The sequence below is a fragment of the Rhincodon typus genome, chromosome 13, assembly GCF_021869965.1.
Source record: "Rhincodon typus isolate 14 chromosome 13, sRhiTyp1.1, whole genome shotgun sequence".
Taxonomy (NCBI): Eukaryota; Metazoa; Chordata; class Chondrichthyes; order Orectolobiformes; family Rhincodontidae; genus Rhincodon; species Rhincodon typus.
This window is the reverse complement of record NC_063344.1, coordinates 11,320,467-11,332,114: the sequence shown is the minus strand read 5'-3', so window position 1 is coordinate 11,332,114 and position 11,648 is coordinate 11,320,467. Positions and strand designations below refer to the sequence as shown.

The window sequence follows — 11,648 nt, the reverse complement described above, 5'->3', positions numbered from 1 at the left end:
GGCCTGCTGTGTTCATCCAGCTCTACACCTTGTTATCTCTCATTTAACCAACACTTGACCTATGCATATGTACACAAATCACACAACACAAACACACGAAACAAATACAGAAGTCAAATAATATTTTGGAATCGTACCTTTTTGGCTAAAACAGTCAATGGTTTATTTCCTGCAAGATCCGTGAACCAGATGTGAATTGCACTTTGAGAGCGGGCAGTCACCAACCAGTAGTTATCTTTGGCATTCACCTGAGGTTTCTTCTTCCCTGTGTCTTGAAAAGTGTTGAGTTTAAGTTTTTCTGCCAAGATGCTACTAAAATAGGCCCCTATCTGATAAGATAAAATCAAGAAGGAAGTTAGGCTGGGGACAGTGTAGGTGATTTTACATCATCACTTTGGACATTTTTCCACTTAATTCTTTTCTTTTAGAAAAAAAAGTTCTTATTCCACAAAAGGGAACAAACTACATAGCAATGGACAGACAGCTACGTTAGAAATGACGCCAATCCCCAATGTCCTAGCCTCCATTAGCTCCATACAAGCGTATGTGTGTAATCAGCAAGGATATAAAAGAGCAGAACAAAAGTTGCAGGATGCAGTTCTACATTTGGCCTTTGGTGAACTTCTACCATTCAACCACCTGATTAACTGGTCACTTCCTCATTCACGTATTACGACCAGGTGAAGTGTGGAGGGTTAACAGCTCCTTTTAAACTCTTCAGTCAGTCAGTCACAAAAAAAAAACCTTTTAATATGTCTTTTTAGTACATAGATGTCACACTTCAAATAACCTTAGTTCACCAGATAGAGTCATACAGCACGGAAACAGACCCTTCAGTCCAACCAGTCCACGTCAACCATGTTCCTGAACTAAAATAGTCCCACCTTCCTGCACTTGGCCCCTATTGCTCCAAACCTTTCCTATTCATGAACTTATTTAAATGTCTTTTAAACACTAACTGTACCTGCTTCCACCATTTTCTCTGGCAGTTCACTCCACACATGAACACCGCCTAAAAAAGTTGACCTCTGGCGTCCTTTTTCAATTTTTCTCCTCTCACCTTAAAAATATGCCTCCTAGTCTTGAACTCCTACATCAAGTGCCTAGGAGGGACGATAACCAAAAACCTGCCCTAGATGTCTCATGTAGATGCAATGGTCAAGAAGGCACAACAACGCCTCTTCTTCCTCAGGCGGCTCAGGAAATTGGGCATGTCCATTAAAAGGTCCCTCACCAACTTCTACAGATGCACCATTGAAAACATACTGTCCAGGTGCATCACAGCCTGGTATGGCAACTGCTCTGCCAGGACCATAACAAACTACAGACGATTGCGTGCACAGCCCAGACCATCACAGAAGCCAACCTTCCATCCATGGACTCCACTTTCGTGTCTCGTTGCCACAGAAAGGCTGCCAACAAAGACCCATCGCACCCTGGTAATGCTCTCCGACAACCTATTCCATCAGGCAGAATATACAGAAGGCTGAACACATGCACCAGCAGGTTCAAGAACAGCTTGTTCCCTGCTGTTTTTAGGCTAATGAACAGACTAACTTCAAATAATGCTGATCTTGTTAATGTTGCCTCGCATACATCCTGTGCAGTGTAACCTTACTCTGTCCAAGTCTTTTTTTCGCCCTATGATCTGTATGCCTGTACTGCTCACAAACAAAGCTTTTCACTGTACTTAAGTACATGTGACAATAAATCAAAATCAGACCCTAGGTATTCACCTTGTCTATGCCTCTCGTGATTTTAAAAACCTCAATAAAGGTCACCCCCTCAGCCTCCTAGATGACTAAAGGAGAGCTAAATTTCAATGTTTTCTTGTATGAAGGAATTTATTACATACTACGATGAAATGAAATAATACAACATAATATTGTACACACACACACACACACACACACACACAATGAAATTTAGCTTGTTGAGAAGATGATACAATACAGATAAGAAGGTAAAAAGCAGACACCATTACAGATCTTAAGAATCCCTTTGGCTGCCAGATGAAAAGATGAATCAAAATTCTGGAACCCCCTTCCCAATGGCATTGTGGGTGTATCTACACCAAATGGACTGCAGTGGTTTAAGAAGGCAGCTCATTTCCATCTTGTCAAGTGCAACAAATGCTAGCCAAGCCAGCAACACCCACATTCATGCATGAATGTTTTAAAAATGGGTTTACTTGCTGTCTTGTTTTCTCTGTAAACTGCAGATGTCCTCAAATGATCATTGTGCCAAGCAGCTTTTCATTAGTTAGTTTCTGAGCTTGAGGGAACAAGTGAGTAGAGTTTCCAGTATTCTTGCCATTATCAGTTCATGTCGCTTTCTTTGTTTTGTGCTCAAAGCAAGATACTGAAATATAGTATGCACTTTCAAAGTCTAACTCCATTGTCCTTAAGAAAAACTGAACACTTGTCAGATAATCTTCCCAAGTCAAATGTCTGAAGTTATGATATTAGTGGGAGTAAAACAAGAGATGTGAATTTCTTCACACCTTAGCGAGCTTCAGTGCCTTTTGATTCAAAGTGGCAATTCCAATAGTGCCAATGTTTTCACACTCCGAGAGAGTTACCTGGACTTGTTAGGTGATCACAGTAATCATTTTTAAACAATACTTTAAAAGCATCCTTTCAAAAAAACCATTTTCCATCCATTGTTCTAAAGTCAAGTGACAAATGTTGAATACTGATTATTCATCTTGTGACAATATGAATACATGTTTGAGATTGTGTGATAAACAAGGCTGTATGGCCTGCTCAACAGCCACTACACTTCAAAATAGATACTCACATGAACTGTGTGTAAAACAATTATGAGAGACAATTATAAATGCACAGCTCGCACTGCAGTACCAAGTGGGGGTCCATAATGAAGTTACAAGGAGATGGACTTGTGACCAGAGTCTATCTATCCACCTTTATCTTAAACTCCTGTATTACACACATCCTTGATTACAGAGGTCCCTTTCTTTTAAAAAAGAAAAAAAAAGAAAAAAAGGGAGGAATAAGATGTTCAAATGCTTTTCTCTAACACGTAGAGAACATAGCCGAGGTGGACTTCTTTTAGCAACCTGTCAGGAAACAAAAAGTATGACGAGGAAGAAATTTGGCACTCACTGACCATAGATCTGATCCCAGTTAAATTTTTCAACTTCAGCTTCATTGAAATGTCTTGTTCGAGCTGGTTGGCAAGTGGAACTTTGGAAAGGCTTGGCTGTTTTACCAGAACCAGATAAACAAATGTTGTTATCACCTCTTGATCAGCAAGGTATTGCTGTTAACTGAACCAATACGACTTTCATATTCATCTCACCACTGACATGCCTGTTATGGTCACTCTTCATTTACATGCAGACACAGTGACCAGTGGGACCCCCTTCAATTGTGATAGGAAATATATACAAGCCAGATCCTATGTCCTGTCAGCCATGGTTCAACTAGTAGGACTTTTTCAAACCACAATTTATTGGCTTGGTGAAGCAACTCCAGAATTTAAGCGCAAAAATCCAGTCTCACACTGTACAGAGGAAGTGCTGCACTGTAAGTGGTGGCGTTATACCCATGCCCCATCTGCCCTCTGACCTGGATACAAACGATTGCACACCACTAATTTAAAGAGGAGTTAGGGAGTTCTCCCTGGTGCCATGCACATACTTAACCTACGAGCAACATCGCAGAAGTACATCTGAATGAGAGCACATTGCTGTGGCACTGGACATAACTGGGGCATTGCATTGGGGGGGCCAGCAAAATCTCAGCATCTATTTTTGTGTTGGTATGGTAAGGTGGAAGGAAATGAAGCTTTGTGTTACACTAAATCATATCACCAGTATTTAACAATCACAAAAAATGCTCATATCTCTGAAATAGAGCGGACAATTACAGCTTAAACAAGATCCACTGAGTACTCCCCAGAAGAATGGTCAGCGAATTGGTATTTTTTGGGAGATTATTGGCATAATGTCAAGATCAAAGAAAACTGTACTCAACTCAAACCATTTAAATAATTTACATATAGTACGGACTGCAGTGATTCAAGGAGACCGTTCATGACCTTCAAGAATAACTAGGAATGGTTAATAAATGCTGACCCAGCCAGCAACGCTCACATCCCATCAATGATAGTCTTTTTAAATCCATCTAAGCAAGCATGTGGCTCCCAGGTCAACGTCTCATCTACAATATGGTAAGTGATCAGATAGGCAAATGGAATTTAACCCTGATGAAACATTACGTGACTCTATGGAAGGAGTAACAAGACAATGGAGTATTCAATGAATGAGAGAACACTAGGAAGCTCAGAGGAAAAGAGATCTAAGGGAGCTTGTCAACAGATCCCCTAAAAAAGGTGGCAGGTCAGGTTAACAGGGTAGTTAAGATGGCATACAGGTCGCTTGCCTTTATCAGTCAAGATTCAGATTATAAGAGCAGGGAGTCTATGCTGGAGCTGTACAGAACTTTGGTTAGGATATAGCAGAACTACTGTGTGCAGTTCTGGTCTCTGCAGTATAGGAAGGATGTGAGTGCACAGCAGGGAATTCAGAGGTGATTCATGAAGATATTGCCTGGGATGGAGCATTTCAGAAGAGAAGCTGAACAAGCTCAGGTTTTGTTTTCCCCTCTGGAGCAGAGAAGGTTGAGGGGTGACCTGTCAAAGGTGTACAAGATTAGGAGAGGCATGGACAAGGTGGATAAAAGCAGCTGTTCCCCTTCGTACAAGGATCAAGAACGAGGGGACGTGATTTTAAAGTGAAAAGGCAGGAGATTTAAGAGACGGTTTGAGGAAAAGCGTTTTCAGCCAGAGGGCTGTGGGGTCTGGCAGGCACTGCTTGAAAGGGTAGTGGAGGCAGGTAACCTCACAACACTTCAAGGGTCATAACATTCAAAGCTATAGGCCCGGTGCAGGAAAGTAGGGCAAGTGTAGGTAGTAGAGCATTTTTGACAGTATAGATTTGCTGGCCCAAAAGGGCCTCTACTGCACTGTATGATTCTATGACAAAGTGGCAACCTCTTAACCTTTAGCAGAGTTTCAACCTTCAACCCAAATCCATGGGGACAGTGCTGCTAACACAAATGGAAATCTACAGCAGAACAGTCATTCACTGACAGAAAATTGTCAGTTAATAAATTACTGTGCCAAAACAAAATGCCACAAACAAAGATCAATGTTCTTCCAAAGTAATTCACTACTGATAGCCCAATCATTTTGACATGAAATTAGTTTTATAGATTAAAGAATAGTTTTCAAAAATAATAAAAAGGAGACAATTTTCTTCTGAAGAGCTCAATATTATTTTCATCAAATCAGAGTGTAAATTCATCTGAAATGAAGTTTTGAACTTTGACAACAGGCAAATGTGGTATTGATATAAAAGACTGCGAGGGGCTTTCAGGGTGATGGTGGTAATAATGATGGACGCTGACAAATAGGCACATCCGTCTTAGAGCACCAGGGTAGGATAGAGATGGTCCTTTCTTGAACGAAAGGCCAAACGTGGGTAAAAAAACATTAACCATCTCAGCTCCAAAAGAAACACAAATGTTGGAGAAACTTAGCAGGTTTGGCAGCATCTGTGCTGATGGAAACAGAATTAATATCTTCAGAAGGGGTTGGAGGGTTTGAGCTGTAGGAAGAAGCTGAATAGGCTGGGGGCTATTTTCCCTAGAGCGTCGGAGGCTGAGGGGTGACTTTATAGAGGTTTATAAAATCAAGAGGGGCATGGGTGGGGTAAATAGATAGGCTAGGGGAGTCCAAAGCTACAGGGCATACATTGAAGGTGAGGGGGAAAAGATACAAAAGGGACAACTTTTCAACACAGAGGATGGTGCGTGTATGGAATGAGCTGCCAGAGGAAGTGGTGGAGGCTGGTACAATTACAACCTGTAAAAAGCATCTGAAAGCGTATATGAATAGGAAGGGTTTAGAGGGATATGGGTCAAGTGCTTGTAAATGGGACTAGATTAATTTAGGATATCTGGTCAGCATGGACAAGTCGGACTGATGGGTCTGTTTCCGTGCGGAACTGTGTAGGACTCTGTGACTCTATACCTCAGATTTCCACCATCCTCAGTATTTTCCTTTATCCTTCAGCTCCATTTGCCTCCTGATCAGTTCAGGATCCTGACGAATCATACAGTCTTGTTGGCAAGTACACAATGCCAGTTTTTTGACACCAAGGCTCGCCCATCAAAATTGGTCACTTTCTCAATCTGGAGAGAGAACGGCTTTCCTCCCACCTCACAGTTTTGACAGGGGCTAAACTGACACCTGTTGCAAGTAATGGGGTTTCTTTTTTTAAAAAAGATAGAAGAAAGAGAAACACAGATTTCTGAGATTTTCCTCAACCAAGGACTGTCTCATTCATCCACAGCCACAAACAAAAATAGAAATTGCTGGAGAGAAAACAGAGTTCACATTTCAGGTCGACTGACCCTTCCTCATCCATCCCTCCTTCAAAACCATCTTTAACTATTTCCAGTTCTAATGAAGAGTCACAGACCTGAAACATTAACTTCCTTTCTTCCTCCATCTCTGCACAAATGCTGCCTAACCTGCCAGCGTGTTGAGCTTTTAATCACAGATTCCGGAGAGTCTCAGATAAAAACCGAAAGAACGGTGGGTGCCAAAAATCAGGAACAAAAACCAAAATTGCTGCAAAAAGCTCAGCAGGTTCGACAGCACCTGCAAAGAGAAATCAGAGTTAACGTTTCAGGTCCAGGGACCCTTCTTCAGAACTGATGGTAGTTAGGAAGAGTCACCAGATCCAAAACGTTAACTTTGATTTTTTTCTTCACAGATGCTGTCAGACTTTGAGCTTTTCTAGCAACTTCTGCTTTTGCTCCTGAAAGTCTACCTTGTTTATGTTTTCTTCCTGGAAATCCTTATAGTTCTGTTTTGAAGATTTTCACAGATAGGACAAACCTTTCCCTCGGTATCAAATATGAAATGCTGCCTGGAAGAATGCCTTCTGACCCATCACATCTGTTCTAGCTCACTGAAAAACTATTGATCTAGCCCCAGTTGTTCGTTCATCCCTTTTCTTTTTGCACTCATCAGGTCAGATGCAAGAATGACAAATTGTACTTGTCCCATTAAATGCAAAATAAGAAGTTTTGGAAGCATCTCTCTCTTTTCAAAGTTCTGTTTTAACAGTAGTTGTTTTGAATACATTGTTTGCTCATTTTCTTTTCAAGTCTAAATTCCCTTTTGGAAGTTAAGTCATATATTGGCTATGATACTGACCACTGGTGGCTTGTGGTTTGGGCAGTTCATTGTCACCAATCCTTCTTTTCATTCTATCCTCCGAAAGTAAATTTTAAACAGTTAAACAGCTCCTGGTGGGGCCCATCCTCCTTTCTAAGCAGAGTCCAGGAGTCTGCTTAACTAGCCATGATGTGGGAGGTGCCACTGTTGCACTGGGATGGACAGCGCACCGAAAACGTGTGATTTCAAATAAACCTGTTGGACTATAACCTGCTGTCGTGTGACTTCTGACCTTCCTTAACTAGTAGCAGTGAGACCATAATATATAGGAGCAGAATTAGGCCACTCTATACCACTCAACACCAGTCTCTAATCTTCTCCCCATAAGCCTTGATCCCATTACTAAACCAGAATCTGTCTGAAATACACTCAAATGACTTAGCTTCCATAACTTCTGCGGCAATGAGTTCTACAGATTCACCACCATCTCCTCATCTCAGTTCTAAAGGTCATCCCTTCACTCCGAGGCTGTGCACTTTAGGTTGAATCTAGTCTCTCCTGCTAGTGAAAACATCTCCAAATCCACTCTGAGTACTCAAAAGTTTCAACGAGATTCTCCTGCCATCCTTCCAATATCCATACAGCAGAAACCCAGAGTCGTCAACCACTCCACATTTGACAAGCTCTTCATCCCCTGGATCATTCTTGTTAACATCTCCTGGATTCCTTTTAACGTCAGCACATCCTTTCTTAGATATGCAGCCCAAAACTGCTCTCAATATTCTAAATGCAGTCTTATACAGCCTTAGCAGTACATCTGTTCTTGTATTCTAGCCCTCTTGAAATGAATACTAACATGACATTTGCCTTAACTACCAACTGAACCCGCATGTTACTGTTGAGAATTCTGAACTAGGACTCCCGAGTCCCTTTGTGCTTCAGATTTCAGAAGGCTTTCCCATTTAGAAAGTAGTCTATACCTCTATTCTTCTCAAAGTGCATAAGCTCACACTTGCCTACATTGTATTCCATCTGCCATTTCTTTAACCACTCTCCAGTCTGTCCAAGTCCTTCTCCATTTCCCTGCTTCCTCAACATTACTTGTCCCTCCCCCTATATGCGAGGATAAAAGGAAAAGTGGTGGCATGATGGTAATGTCACTGGACTAGCAATCCAGAATCTCAGGCTAATGCTCTGGGGACACAGGAAAACTTGAATTCAATAAAATCTGGAATAAAGAGCTGGCCTAATGGCAACCATTGTCAAATGTCATTTAAAAACCTCTCTGCTTCACTAATTTAGGGAAGGAAATCTACCATCCTCATTTGATCTGGTTTACAGATGAACTGCAGGTCCAGAGCAAAGTCGTTGATGCTTAACTGCCCTCTGGGGAATTAGGGATGGGCAATAAATGCTGACCTACCCAGTGGTGCCTTCAACCCATGAATAAAAAAAAAATTGCAAGACAATATGAACAAGAAGAGGCACTCATCATACATAACATTTATTGCAATGATAGCAATAGGTACAATGAATACTAACCGGTTCGGCGTCATTACAACTATAATGGAACCATAGAAGATATCCATTGTCATCAGGACCTCAAGCTAGACTTCTTGACTCTCCACCTAAAAACTGACAGATTTTAGGGACCCACGCAACCTCAACATCATCTCCCCCAGAATCACTACTTTACACAACTGTTACAGTTGAACCCACTTTCAACTTGCATTCAATGAATGCCTGATTTAAACAACATAAAAAGATCTTCTCATTCCCTAATTCTTTTGCCCAATAGCTACAGGGCTTCTGCACTCCATTTAAAAATATATAATTGACATGAAATTGAGTTTGCATTCAAATTCACACTAAAACCCTTACACATCCAAATTGTGCTTGAAGAGGATATTTTGCTTTGCACACATTTCTATTTCAGTTGATTCCAGAACACAGTGAACGGCCAACACTACAGGATCAAAAGCCTTAAACAAATACACTGGCATTGTTATGGTCAGAGATTCAGGTCTAAACTACACCTCTTCTCAATTTAACTCAAAACTCAACAATAGACAGATTCATCAGGCAAAAGAACAGCTGCATGTGCTACTATGACATGCCTATTTGATTTAGTGTGATTTACTGTCATCACATGTACCTTAGTACAGTGATAAGCTTTGTTTTGCTAAGAGTACAGGAAGATCATAGCAAATAAGGATATACATAATCATAGGAGGCTTAATGGTTTAAGAAATGTTAGAATGAGATCTGCTGTGGGGAGCTCAAAGAGTCGCCCAATGTCAGCGCCCTCTTAAATCTTGTGAACTTCTGATCCGAAACCACACGTTTAAGTCTTATTAATGATTACCATGATCTAAGCCTGATTCGAGGTAATGTAAATGCTGGCAGGTTCAGCACTCTAGAGTGCACTGAAAGCAATTTTTACAGAGAGCTACATCTGTATGTTTCATGGGCTATTTCTACTTAAGGGGTTGAGACCCTGGCTGACACAGAACAGTTCAAAATCACCTGGGGACTGAGCAAGAGGCAGTGCTGGTTCTCAAGTGTGGCACTAGGAAGCCTGAGGAGCGAAGTCCTGTGTGTACAGACAAAAGGGCAAAATGAGAGAGCCACACCTCAGCTGCCAGTCTCATATTCTTGCAGCAGCTGGTGGAGCTCTGTCTGATGCCACCCAGGACAAAAGTAGCCCACTTGATTGCATCAAAAATAAAAACAATGCCATTCTTTCCCACCATCACTGATACTCAGTAGCAGCAGTATGTACTATCTACAATATGCACCAAGGAAGTTTAACAAGGTCCTTCAGACTGCAACTTCTAAACCTACAACCACTTCCAGCCAAGAAGGACAAGGGCAGCAGATACATGGGAACACCTATAAAGATACCCGCCAAGCCACTCACTATCCTGACTTGGAAATATATCCCTGCTCCTTCACTATCACTGGGTTAAAATCCTGGAATTCCCTTCCTGCGGGTCATTCTGGGTCAACCTGCAGCAGTTCAAGAAGGCAGTTCACCACCACCTTCTCCAATGCCACTAGACGTAAGCAATAAAGCTGGCCCAGGCAGCGATGCCCACATCTCACAAATGAATGAAAAACTCACCTCCTCTGCAAAGATTAACGCCAATAACCAAATATCCCTTTTCTCCTCTTGACTCCTCCAAAAAAGGTCTCTAAAATGGTATAGTAATATGATGCTCACTCTCTGTGTGAAGCAATTCCTGCTAATTCCTTGTTTGAGATATTCTAATGGCTAGATAGTCTGTAGTGTAAACTGGAGTTCCACATCAGGACCATATCCCAATGCTTCAGGCTCCAAGGAAATAGCCTAGGAAATTAAAAACTCTAATCCACACTTCCGTTGTGTCTGGAACCCTCCAAGAATCTCTTAAGATCAGAGAGTTTGAAGTGTTCCTACTCACTCAAGCTCAATTGTTACCCACTAAAAACCTACGTTAATTCCTGGGTAACAACTGAACCAAACCCCTAACTAATTCATTGTCCCATACATCTACACACCTCCCAACCTCTGATACACCAACTCAACCCCAAGTATTCATCCACTTACTTGTCACTTTAACAGAGTCATACAGTCAGACAGCATGGAAACAGACCCTTCAGTCCAACCAGTCCACATCAATCATAATCCCAAACTAAATTAGTCCCACCTGCCTCGTCTTGGCCCATATCCCTCCAAACATTTCTTATTCATGTACATATCCAATTGTCTTTTTAACATTCTAACTGTACCCACATCCATCACTTTCATTGGCAGTTCATTCCACATATGAACCACTGTATATAGAAAAAAGTTGCCCCTAGTGTCCTTTTCAAATCTTACACCTCTCACCTTGAAAATATGGCCCCAGTCATGAAATCCACAACCTTAGAGAAATCTTTGCCATCCTGATACTGTACCACCGACACATCTCACTCAAATCAACTCCCTGACACCTTCCCTCACCCAGTAGCTGTCAAAGTGGCCAGCTGTGCTGATAGACAAAGCACTGCTCACTTGCTCTGCAAACGCTTTAAATAGTAGTTTCACCGATGACTCTCCCCTTCGCTGGCTCTGATGTTTCCTGGACAAGTCTCTGCTATTTTGTTACAAGGCACTCTTTTCCAGCATTCTCTAGCAGAGAAGGGTTCTGAAAGCAACTGGGTTTTTTTTTCCTAGTTCCACCAGGGTTGGGGATGGGACTTGCAACCCCGATTTGGAATTTGAGTATGGATGTTGAGCAAGTGCTCAGAAAGTCTTGAAGAAAAGCAAGTGTTCCACAAAGTCTTCCGACGTGTTCAAAAAGTCTCTTCAAACACAGTGTGATCTCCCCAGCAGCAAATGAAAGCTGAGCACGGTGTTAAATAGTTCCACAAACCCTTAGCTATTAATTCTTTATGCCTATTGGGGGGGGGAG

At 41.7% G+C, this 11,648-nt stretch overlaps 1 protein-coding gene across 1 annotated transcript in view; it reads right to left on the bottom strand.

Moving 5' to 3' along the window:
* LOC109914935 (mediator of RNA polymerase II transcription subunit 12-like protein) overlaps positions 1 to 11,648 on the bottom strand; it is a 159,403-nt gene that overhangs the window by 99,931 nt on the left and 47,824 nt on the right. The window contains exon 4 of the mRNA XM_048604504.1: positions 138 to 329. Coding sequence (XP_048460461.1) covers positions 138 to 329 — 192 coding nt within the window. The remainder of the gene's footprint in view (positions 1 to 137; positions 330 to 11,648) is intronic.